The 12,565-nt window shown below is 43.6% G+C and overlaps 1 protein-coding gene across 2 annotated transcripts in view; it reads left to right on the forward strand.

Annotated features, from left to right (window-relative positions):
• The window catches only part of LOC146809766 (CD209 antigen-like protein C), a 133,405-nt gene extending 123,898 nt beyond the window's left edge, over window positions 1-9,507 (forward strand). For both annotated transcript variants that reach the window (XM_085616615.1, XM_085616616.1), the window contains one exon: window positions 8,497-9,507. In XM_085616615.1, coding sequence (XP_085472741.1) covers window positions 8,497-8,653 — 157 coding nt within the window. In that variant the 3' untranslated portion in view covers window positions 8,654-9,507. The remainder of the gene's footprint in view (window positions 1-8,496) is intronic.
• Window positions 9,508-12,565: the final 3,058 nt, after the last annotated feature.

The following is a 12,565-nucleotide window of genomic DNA, read 5'->3' on the forward strand; positions in this document are numbered from 1 at the left end:
CTGCATGGCCACTGGAATGGCCAGGGGGCTTCGGGGAACGGTGGACTTGGTGAGGACCACATCACGCACCAAGAGCCCTCTGTGCCAGGCTGCTGAAGTTTGTGGCCTGCAGACGGCAATGTGGGGGCAGATGGTGGCCAGAAGGTAACCCCCTGCACCCAGAATCGCTTGTTTCCTGCAAGCTTTAATGACATGGAACTGAGAACAAAGGTGGATAGAGAACAGTACTTAATTTGAGCCAGCGGTTGCTGTGAGGGCCATCGGCACTCATTGTTGGGATCAGCACTTCGTTCTCCTCATCAGACTTTGACCCAGACTAAGAGGGGGAAAAAACACAAAGGGGGGAAAGAAGAAGGAAGAGACAGAATAAAAAAAAAACAGTAACAGAGTAAGAAATCAGGAACCTACAGGTTTGAGAAAATGGAGCAGGGAGTGTCTGGTGGTAGATGAGGGAGGGATGAGGTGGAATCAAGGCTACTCAGTCTTGGTATTTGACACCCTGTCCTTTAACAGCACCTACCACAGGCTTCTGAGCCAAACTTTGGGCAAAAAAACCCCATGTGCTTCGAGCACACTGGACTTCGCCTCAGGCCATAGCTTGAAGGCTTGGGTGTCAGGTGTGGTTGGCACAGGGCAAGGACCAAGGCCACGCCCTTCGTCCAAAGCACAGTGGTCATGGATGAATGCGGTACCCAGAGTGCTCTTCGGGCAAGGTGGAGTCGGGTTCCAAGTGTGCGAATCCCAAAATATGTATATACAAAATGGCCATCACAAGAGGCACAGAATAAATAAAGGAACTGAAAGACAGACAGACGGGTGTTCCAGAAATATATGAGGAATGAGTACAAATTAGAGGTGATTTCAGTTCCATACAGAGATTATCAGCAGAATGGTAAATGAATAAACAATACCCTCGAGAATAGTCTATATGTCGCCTTTTGAAAAAGGGACGTGCATAAATGAATATGTATTTCATAACGCACTATTATGCTGTATAGTAACAATATGTTATGCTTATCAAAACAAAATTGCCAACCGAAAGCAAAATAAAGGCGGTAAACACAAATAAAACTAAACTTAAAAGACACATGGAGAACTTTGTATACTAAAACATTTCAAAGCAGTTGCCAAGGACACCAGCAGACTGGGAAACCAGACTGCTTTGAGAAGCAACACACAGGGCCGGCGCTAGGCATGGGCAGCTGCCCAGGGCCCTGTGCCTGCTCGCTGCCATGGGGCCTCGCACCTTTAAAGACTCCAGAGGTTGGAGGCCGAGGGGGCCTCCTAAGAGTTTATATTTTTTCTTTTTTTGATCAATCTCTCCTGCAGGCCTGTCTCTGTGGGCCTAACGGCTGCATCTGCATGTTGATCACAGCAATTAGACAGTTAATTACAGTGCCCTTACTTACGTTTGAATGTGCGCCCTGCCCCCTCTGTGAATGAAAGGCAGAATATCCTGCAGGGCGCACAGCAAAAGGTAGCATGGCAGCGCATCACAATTGAAACTGCTCACCTAGGACAAGTGGAAAGGGAGCAGAGAGGTGAATAAAATGGGTAAGGCAAACGGAACAAAGTGGGGGGGGGCAGAGATGTGTGAGTATGGCAGTGAGACAAGAGGTGTATGCAGAGGAGCAGAATCAGCATGTAAAAATGGATGGAGCAGTGGTTAAAGTGTGCTGGGTCACTCAAGTCTTAGACCCTTATTCATCTTATGCAACTAATAACCACTGACAAAAAGCCAATAGTACTGGCTTGTTGTAGGTGTAATTTTACTTGTAATATTTATCTGGAGGCAATGATAGAAGCAGCAAAATACCCGTCGGGCGGCGCTATATGCTAAGCACAGATTTATATAGCACACATGTTTTTAAGCCACGCCCTTAATTACATTAGCCAGCTTTATGGTCAGGTGAGCCGGTTTTTACTGTTGATTTTTATGATATTAAAGCAAACATTGCCTGCAGCAAACTCAAATCATTGCATTCTTCCATACCTTACAAAAAATGTATACAGCATGTCTTTACACGTTAAATATGCCCTAGTTTGCAAACATAGGACGCTTTTCTAGCTAACTAACTCACTAATGGGGACCCCTTTTATTTTGGTACTGGGGCCTATTTTCTGTCCCAGTCTGATGCTGCATGTTAGGCAGGGCCACTGGAATTATGCAATTGTGCTGCAGCGGTGATATCTGCATAATGATGCATTTGCCGCATTTGCCACATAATCCATCATCTGCTGCATAATCTACAGATTTAACAACAAAATTGCTTTTTATCTCAAACGGTTCAAGAGTTACTAAAAATGCAGCGACACGTCTTGCTGCATGTGGGAAGGCCCTTTGAAAAGCTGACATAGTCAACTTTCTGTTTCCCACTCCTAAATGGGGGCTTTAAATTGGTACTAATGGGGTGCAACCAGTGCCCAAACAGTGTTACCAAGCTTAAAAATGGCAAAAAAATGAAGTAATATTATTTCAAAATGGGCCAGATTATGCCTCATAATTTGCTTTTTCTTGCCACATAATTTACTCACCCTGCCACATAATTTAGCCCTCTCGTGCTACATAACTCCAGTGGTCCTGATGTTAGGGTAATCCAGGGCAGTGATTTTGTTCCTGTTTATATTTCCCATTCTTTACTTAATCTTGCATTCCCCACGAGTGGTAGCTATTTCCAGCATGTGTGCTTCTGTATTTCATTTCACAGCATATTACTCTTGAATGATGCACCCTTTGCACTAAATCGCCTCCAGGTGTTTATAACAGGCTACAGTTGAGCACTTTGGAGTTGAGGATGCACCCAGTACAGCTTTCACACTGTGCCGGTCTGTGGATCAAAAAGATGTTCAGATTACATGATCATTCCAAATATGGCCTCTCTGCAGAGCACAAAGAGCAATGGTCCTGCATTCCAGTTGTGATTCTATGCAAATGTGTGTGAAGGAGCTACTTATTGATCAAAACAACAAGGTGAAAGTAAAATAATTTATTGTTGTTACTTTTTTAGCTTACACAGCTAACAACCATTGACAAAACCCAGTTGGGGCCGGCATGACTCACGGGTGGGGGGGTAATTTTAATTATAAAAAAACCAAAAAATTTTCCTTAGCCAGCCCGATCCGATCCCGCGTTGTCTCTGCTCAGGGGCCTCACATGTTCTTATTCTGCCTGGGGCCCCACATATCCTAGGACCGTCCCTGGCAACACATATTGTTTCATTACCTCCTCATCCAGCATTCTTCATCCCATTCCTTACAATTTGCAGCGAGGGAGACCTGCTCAATAAAATCATCCTTCTTTCATTTCTATTAACATTTTACAACCCACCCCTTACTATGTGAAAGGCATCGGTGCCTCAATCCCTTGAGTTTCATGTTTTTTTTGTTTGAAGAGTTGTTTTGGGGAATTTTTCTAAGCACTAGACATAATGTGCTTGACATGTGTGTGTTTATATGACTATTCTATTTTAGGTCTCGCCTAGCATTGCAGCGCAAATGCGCTGCCATCGCTTTGCCAGGCATGCAGTATATACTGTAGTGTGGAAGCTTCGTGAAAGCTCCGCCCACTCTCTGCCCATTGGCTTTTGTCTTAAATGCTGCCTTCCGATTGGTTTGAGGCTTGTTTGTCCCTCCTCATTCATCATTTGTATCCTTCCACGGCTATTGGCCCCTTTACTCCTAACACTGTCTCTCCACCCCACAGCCCCCTCCCTAAGTTTGTGACTTCTCACCCTCCCCCACCCCCACTCCCGTTCGTGTTTTCTTGCCTGCGGGCACTTCCATTTTTATCTTTATTATTGCCACCTTGAAATATTCGAGTTCAAGATGCGTGCTGTACAAAAACTTCTCGTGTGTAATAAACTAGATTTTAATGTTACTCTAAATATATTAAGAATTTAGGCAACATTTGGGATATGCATGGCAACTGACGCCTCTTAGTTCACAAATGGCATTGTTGTATGTGGGGCAGTGTTTTAACTCATGCTTAAAACGAGCACTTTTAATAACTTCCTCTCAATTCAGTGCTATAATCGTGTGTACTGAGGTGAGGCGCTCAAGAAATGCACTTTTTAGAATTCTGAAGAGACATTATCGCACATTTACATCATGTTTACTCTATGATTAACATGCCGATCATTTTCACGGCTTGTCCACTGGCTCATATATGCTTGGCTCGTCTCCGGCTGGCTCTACCTGTTAATTATTATATTGGCTCACGCACCCCTAACAAAGCGAGATGAATGGATACATGACAGTGAGCCCGGTAGATGATAGAGAAATAGACTGGTGCAGACAATCAGACAAAGTCAGTCTCCATTGCCTCAAGTCAGAATCTTCACTTTCAATAACCTGAAAATCTGCCAGCAACTCCCGCATGCCCAAACCTCATCCCCCTCACCTATTCTTAGAAGAAGCGGCAGATTCTGAGCTGTGACCTGCTGGTAAAGGGGAGCATGGCAGAGTCTGTAGAAGCGCTGGGATCCCTAACCTCTCCAGGTGGGCACCTAAGCCTTCAGGGTGCCTTCACACTCAGTATAAATGAATACATTTTGCTCTGTGCTTTAGTCGCCCCTCTGTGAGCACTGACTGGTAGATGAAGCTCTGTGTTAATAAACACATTTAGAGAGGTGGTTGTGTATAAACAAACAACAGCCACAATACCTTACGTTCTGATACCTGCTCATCGAGTACCTCATAGGCTGATCATTCCATGGTACTCCCAAAATTACATTTGGACACATTTGCTCAACTGTAAAACACTCCCTTCTATGGGTCATTTAACGACTCAGGGATTTGGGGTTAGGTAACCTACTTTGGATGCTGTGTAAAAGAGTAAATACAAAAATTAATGGAATGAAACTAAGCAACCAGTACTGTCTAAAACACTGAAAACTGACACGCATTCTGGCATTTTGTTTAGTTAATGTCGATTTTCTCATAGATGCGAGTAAAGTACTCTTAATATCTTAATGAAATCTGCACACTTTTAACTAATAGCACCGGGCGACCTTCGACAACTAGGCAATGAATACATTTTCATGTACCCCCGAAGCTCCCCTGCCCCCCGCCCCTTGGCAAACTTCATTGCCTCCCAGTGTTTGGGGAATAACCAAGACGCAGGCGAGTGAGTCAAATAGTCTAGAAAATGAAAGAGAAGCCGGGATTCGGATTCACATGCTCCGATCCCGATCGCGTTGGTTAGTCTGTAAGCACTACTTTTATAAATGAGTTTCGCATTAGTAAAGCACCACGGTGTGCATGTGTGGCGACACTTCACCCATGAGGTACGTGCCAAGCAATTGTTGACACAATCCACAGTTTGCGACTTTTTCAATATATTTATTATGAAGTGCAGGACCTTTCCACGGAATTTTGGACACTACATACATTCACTCCAAAAATAAAACATGTTGGTAAAAAACATTGCCATTTACAATGTCAATAGCTCTAACTCACAAAGGCGAGACCTATTTGCATTGCTAATGCTTGTTCTCATTTCCCTTTAGTTTGGAAGGGATACACGGGCCCGCTTTATTGGTTTAGGGCAAGGGGGTGGCAAATTGCTACCTTGCTGGGAGTGGCAGATGTCCGTGCACTGGTGCCAAATAAGGACATTAATCCACGTGCTTGTTTCACATGCTGACCAATACAGCCTTTCAACGGAGACAATAATGATTCACCACAATTTCTCAAGGCCGAACGATGGCAGAATATTGAAAACAATGTTTGGGATGCAAAGCAGAGTTGGCCTTTGTTAATGCCCTGGGGCCCAATTAAATCTGGCACCCTCGCTTCTGCTGGTGAATAAAATAAATAAACTTTATTGTTGCATCTTTACATGCCTAAGCCATACAATACGACAGAGATTTAATATAGAGAATAAAAAACTCAAGCTCAAAATGAAATATTAAGACGGGCGAGCCAAAGAATTAACAATGAGAGCTGAGCCAGAGTGGCCCCGCCCAAGGGACTGCTTTAGCACCAAGACTTGTGCATGAGTCCAGTCTAGAATATATTTGGCATGTAAATCATGCAACAAATATCAAGTAAACATGCGATAAAGTCTTTTTTTTAAAAAGGATATTTTTCGCCGTTTCACCTTAGTATATCTGATTATATCACCTCATTTGGCAGTATTGTTCAAAAAGCATACTTTTTAGACGTGACCTTTGAACATTTCTGCCCCCACCTCTCTGATGAGAATACCATAGTGAACTACGAGACAAGTCAGCGGGCATATACCCTAAATGTGACCTAGATTCCTATTTTAGATGGAACAGTCTATGAAATCAAACACGAAAGGTTTTTGTACAGCAGGCGTCCTGAACTCAAATGTCTGAAGCTGCTCTCATAAGCGATAATGATGAAAAGGGTGACTCTGAAATAAGATGTTTGCATAGGTTCACACAGTTTGTGTCTAGGTCAGCTAGGATTGATCAAAAGTGTTTTTGTTTCACATTGTGTAGTCAGCCACTAGATGGGCTTCCTGTTTTACATCAAAAGTTAGTGCATTGTCTTCAGTTCTTGGTGCATGAGGCTAGTGTGTGGTGGTAAGCAGAAGCCACATGAATGCTTAGGTTGTTTTGGACCCAAGGGTCCAAGAGGACCTCAAGCTGAGCCAGAGCCAGGCATCTTGCTTGAGCTTTTAGTGGCTCCCCCATTTCTATGGTGGGTGGAGGGGCTTTTGTGTTTATAGGACCTTGGTTGATTATGTCAGAGCAGTTACTGACCTCTGGACAGGAAACTTTCCACCCCTTCCCCAGCTCATCTGATTTACTCACAGCTTTCCTCTGTCACACCGGGGCCAAATTATTGTTGGTGTATTGTTGGTGTGTGATGGCAGGGGGTGAGAAGGCAATGGGAGGGCAAGGAATGGGATAGACGGGGTGTGAGAAACAGCTGCAGCATGATAATGAGCACTTTGACTGAATCACTGGAGCCAAGTGAGAAGGGCGCTGCTGTTTGTATGATCTGAACGCAGAGAGCTCTGTGCGCTTCTCTGAAGATTGCCCACCTTGGTCTGGACCCAGCAAGCCCATGCAAAAGCTGGTACTGATGCCAAGCAATTGCCAGCATACCCAGGTCAAACAGGATTACTTTAGAAGCCATCCCAGAGTTATTGGATAATCATCCAACTACTCTAGAAGTAATTTTCACATCATCAGACATCATCAAGCACTTGAAGGCATCAACAGACTTTAGAATTTTGAGCTCGATGACTTGCAGGTGACTTGAAAATGAGCATCTGATGACTATTCCTGATGACTTCAGGAGGATTTAAGAATGAGCATCTGATGACTTCACAAGGTGTGACTATTCCTGATGACTTCAGGAGGATTTAAGAATGAGTATGTGATTACTTCATAAGATCCAATTGTGTTTGATGATTTGAAAATAAACATCCAAATCTCCACAAGCATCATTTCTTTTTAACATTATAAAATTGCTCCTGATGTTTTGAGAATGATTATACGTCTAGTGCAGATGGGTAATTGGAGAAAAATGTAACACACAAAAGCCAAAAGTGACTGCAGTGATCAAATATGAGATGGGCCACTGCGAGGAAATATGCAGCTGCACAAGCAAAGTTCTTAACTGACCCTATCCCACTAAGTTAAATTTCAGCCAGTCTTTGATTTGTCGCCCAAAACATTGAGCAGGAAAATTATAAAATTGAAACTACAAGTTGCAGAATGCCTAGTGGTATTGACTACTTAATGGTGGATCTTATGTAATAAGTCAGAATGTCAACAACGTACCAGGTTTGGGTCTCAGCATGTCCATGTAATCTTTGTTGCAAGCATCATAGCTGCCAGTTTCCCAGGTCCCTGCTACACTAGTTACTCAAGTCTCATGTTATTCTTAGAATTCTGGGACTTGCGTCCTGGTTTTATACTGGGTTAAATAAGACTACAAATTCCAGATTTATTTGAAAAAAAGGGACTGTCCTAACTAGTCATGCATCGACATGGGAAACTTGTCAACTATGACGTATCTAAATACATTTTTGCAGAAGTGCCTTTCAGGTTGAGTCTGGACAGAGCATGCGGCGTTCTTCGAGGCATGCTGTATTAAGGTTAGGCATAGAAGCTCCGCCCATTTCACGCCCATCTCTTCAATTGGCTCCTGTTACTGTCTTTGCTAAATTGTTGCTTTTAATTTGTAAATAGGCTTACTAGTCCCTCCTTGGTACTGCCTTGTCTGCATTTGTAAACTCCCTTAATGACTGGACTTTTTACCTGTGTCGTTACACAGTCTGTTTGATAAGTCGGTAAGCACTATTTTCTTTAATGATGTTCTCCTCTTCTACCCACGCCATCACAGCACGCTGCTTGCATTCATAATGTATTTATTTAAATTACAGTGCAGTCCACTTTAACTACAGTGGCTACACTTATTTAATTAATTAATTTACAGTGCGGCCCGCTTTCACCAGTGAGACGAGCTGATGCTCCAGTGGATGGTTGTCTACAAATAACTTTGTCTTCTTTGCAGTTTTTGGAAGCCGAATGAGCCTAACAATAATGGTGGAGTGGAGAGCTGTGTGGACTTCACGACTGTGTTCTACAACACGAGTGGATGGAATGACAACCAATGCCAGCTAACCCAACGCAGCCTGTGCCAACGACCAGCAGGCGTGGTATCGGCTTAACAGGAAGAGGTTCATGGACACCACCCGCACATTGAATGAGGTTCAATGGAAAGTAAATCACAAAAGACATAACTCCTATAAGACTAAAACAGCCATGACTTTAGGATACTGCACTCTCTTCTGACAGTTGTACTTCCTTCACCACATCTGATTAGTGTTAGGGCACATGTACAATATGCAAACGTTTTACTTCCTACCAGCTAAACCTTTGAAAATGCTGCTTTCTGAACTATATTTCCAGTGAAAGCGCTCTTCAGTCACCTGACCTACAGTAGGCCCATTAACCATTTTAGCACATCTTTTTGCTGCTGACCAACGCAAGGGTAGGAGCTACATGTGTGTGCACATGCATTTTGTGTGTGTGAGTGCGCGTGCGTGCCCTTTGCTTTGATGCCGAGAAGTGCATGTTCCACACAAAGTAACATTTGCTGTGCTGAAACACAAGAGGTGACCTTGCCGTCTTCTCCAAACGCCCCCACAACAAAAAACAAAGACAGGGATGACGGCAAATGGACAGCGTCCTTTTTCAACAATAAAAGTTTAAACCAAATAGCAAAGTGTGATTTCAGAACCTCTTATTATCGGCCACTCAGCGCCAAAATGATGTTTTTTGGGGCTCTAAATGGACGTCCTTAGAACTGCTCTATCCCGGTGGACATTACGCAGCAGCAGGGAGAACTTCAGAAAAGCATTTTGACAACAGTGTTCCAAGCACTCATCAACAGAATAGGTGCACCCCACCCTCAAATTGTGTTCGCCCTTCAAAATAACTGTTTAAACCCATACCTCAGAAAAAATCCCATCAACAAACTAAAATAAAAGTTTTTTACAATGCTAATTTTTTCTGGCAGAAACTTTTACCTGTGTCCTGTTTTTATAAAACTATAATATTTGTATACTTTTTGATGGAACTAGCATTGGACGATTGCATTGTCATTTAAATGTGAATCTGTGATTACGTGTTATCATTTGTGAAGTGTATTTTTATAATTTTCAGGCTGATTTACATCTTAGCAGTAAGAATACTCTCTTGCAACGGTGACGGAGTAGGCTTACCGCCAAGATGATGGTCCACCCACCCGATGTGGATGGGCCATTGGCTTAATCAAGGTAGAGCATATTCAGTCTCTGCCGTGATTAAACCGATGGTCCGTCCTCATGAAGTAAGGGCCATTGGAGGCAGCAGACCTGTAATTCCGCCTACCAGATTTAGATGGGTGGAATTAGATGTCAGTTTTCACTTCCGGTGATCGCCAGGAAAACCCTGGTGGTAAGGGACAGTAAAAACTACTAAATGCTCTGCTTGTCATGAGAGAGGACTCCCATGGGGAGGGAAGAATTGTCTTTTCCATTTTCAAAAAGAAAATCCTGTTTCAGGATTTTTTAAATTTTTTTTTTATAAAAAAATATTTATTTTTTTGGTGCAGGGCTCTGTCATGTTGACGAAATCCTTCACCAAATAGCGAAATTCATTGACAGGAACCACTGTGATGGTGGTTCCTGTCAATGTTTAATAAATGACCGCCAGCTTGGCTGTCTTTTGTAAATCTGGCGGGTGGTCCCTCCACCAGGGCAACAGAGTAATCTACTCTGTCACGCTGGCAGAACAATGGTCAGTCCACCAGAATATAAATCAGGCCTTTGGTCTTAAAAGTCTGTATGCTCTTCAAAAAGTGTGTGCTTTTTATAAATGGTTGAACGCATTGCCTAAATAAACAACAGAGAATTAGAAAGGTATAAGAAAGTATCCCTTTCCATACATAGTAGTATATACCCCTATAACCAATAGCTAAACAAGACCGTGTTGGTAAACAGGTGAGCAATGTTGGACTTTGCATTGAAGCACCACAGCCAAATATTATCATGCACTGAGGGCCCATCTGAATTATTACAATGCGCCTACTTTTGTGTGATGGGCAACAACAAATAAGATTTCATTGCTTCCACAAAACAGATGCAGAGTGGCACCATATTAGCCCCTGTATAATGCACATGATACTATTGCATTGCGCAAAATCCATTTCTGTAGGGTCAGGGTCACTCATGTTGTGCAGGGATGGGTTCCAAGCACAAGCCAATGTACATTTTGAATTCATTGAATTGGAAACAAACATGTGGATCCAAAACATGCTCCCAACTCTGTGACATCTAACGCAAATGTTTAACGTAGTGAGGGGCTCAAATATCTCCAGCTGACAAACAAATTCAATTCCATTCTCCAACAGTACTCCAGCATTCCCCTTAAACCCATGAAGCTTTCTGAAGAGGCAAGTCCCTGCACCACCCACACTGTTTCTTACATCCACATCTGTTAGAAATGGGGGTCCCTAGTTGGCAGTGGCTTGCACCCTGTCCAAGTAGGGGCCATTCCTTCTAGTCAGGGTAAGCGGATTACAAACCCAAGATAACCCCTGCTCACTCCCTTGGTAGCTTGTCTCTAGCAGTCAAGCTTATCTCAGAGGCACTGTGTAAAGCATTTGTACATAAAACACACAGCAACACTGTGAAAACACTATAAATGGACACCACATCAGTTTAGGGGGAAAAAAACACTCTTGATCTAAAGACCAAAAATCCAACATACAGAACTCAAGATATCACTTTTTAAAGGTTTAAGCATTTTTGTCCATAGAACTCTATGGATGCATTGATTTTAGCAGAAAGTACCTTTGATGCATCAAAATCCAGGAAGAAAAACAGCCGTAAAGCAGATATGCGTCGGAAGACACAGTGATACCTTGGTTCTTGAGTCCCAGGGAAAATGAGGCGTCAGTTCTGCTGCACACAGAAAAAGTGTTGTGTCGATTCCTTACTGCGCAGAGAATAGATGTGTCGAAATCTGAACACATGTCCTTTATTAAGGGTGCATCGATGCGCTGGGGTTGTTGCTCTCAGTCGGGAACAGGCGCAGCATCGATCCTTCGGCCGTAGCCCGGCGATTCAATGGTTTTTCAGCCACACAGCCGGGCCTGCATCAGAGCAGAGTGGGTGTCTCGGACATTGGAGACACAGTGCTTGGGGCTTGGGTTACAGAAAACTTGGAGTCACATGAAGCATCATCATCGATTCTCCCAGCTGCGAACAGGTGCGTCGATCTTTCTGCTGCCGTGCAATATGGTTTGGGTTTTCAATTGCAAGGCAAGCTTGTGGTGTGAAAAACAGTCACAAAGGGTTGGCACGTGAATGTTCTTCTTTCTGCAGCAAAGCTATCTCCATGCGCCCAGAACTGGAACTGACACCACTTGGCAAGTCAGAACTCCCAGCAGAAGAGTCCAGGGGCTACAAGTAAAGTCTTTAATGGGCCTGAGACTTCTTAACAGTAGGCAAGCATACACAAGCTCTTGGAGATTCTTTTGAAGCAGGATAGAAAAGCAAAGTCCTGGCCTTTTCCTCTCCAAGACAAAAGCAGCAAACGCCGTTCATCCCAGCAAAGCAACACCTCAAAGGGTCAGTACTCCTCCTGACAGCTCTCCAGCTCTTCCTCGTGGAAGTATCTCCTCTTGATCCGGAAGTGCTCTAAAAATGTGGGGTTACAGGTCCAATACTTATACCCCTTTCTGCCTTTGAAGTAGGTATACTTCAAAGGATAATCTTTTTAGAGCACAGATCCTATCTTGCCCTGACCTGGCTCTCGACACACTACGGGAGGGGGGTGGAAACAGCATTGTGAGACAAGAGTAACAGCCCTATTTAGGTGTCAGTGACAACTTCTCCCACCACTCTAGCTCAGGAAGGCCCATCTGCCTGGTGATGGGCAATTAGGATATGCAGGGCACACCTCAGCTCCCTTTGTGTGACTGGCTAGAGGGAATGCACAAAAAGCCCAATTGTCAGTCTAAACCAGACGTAGATTCCTCAGGCAGGCAGAGGCACAGGATGGTAAAGGAAGAAAATGCCCACTTTCTAAACGTG

This window comes from Triturus cristatus, chromosome 7, assembly GCF_964204655.1.
Source record: "Triturus cristatus chromosome 7, aTriCri1.1, whole genome shotgun sequence".
Taxonomy (NCBI): domain Eukaryota; kingdom Metazoa; phylum Chordata; class Amphibia; order Caudata; family Salamandridae; genus Triturus; species Triturus cristatus.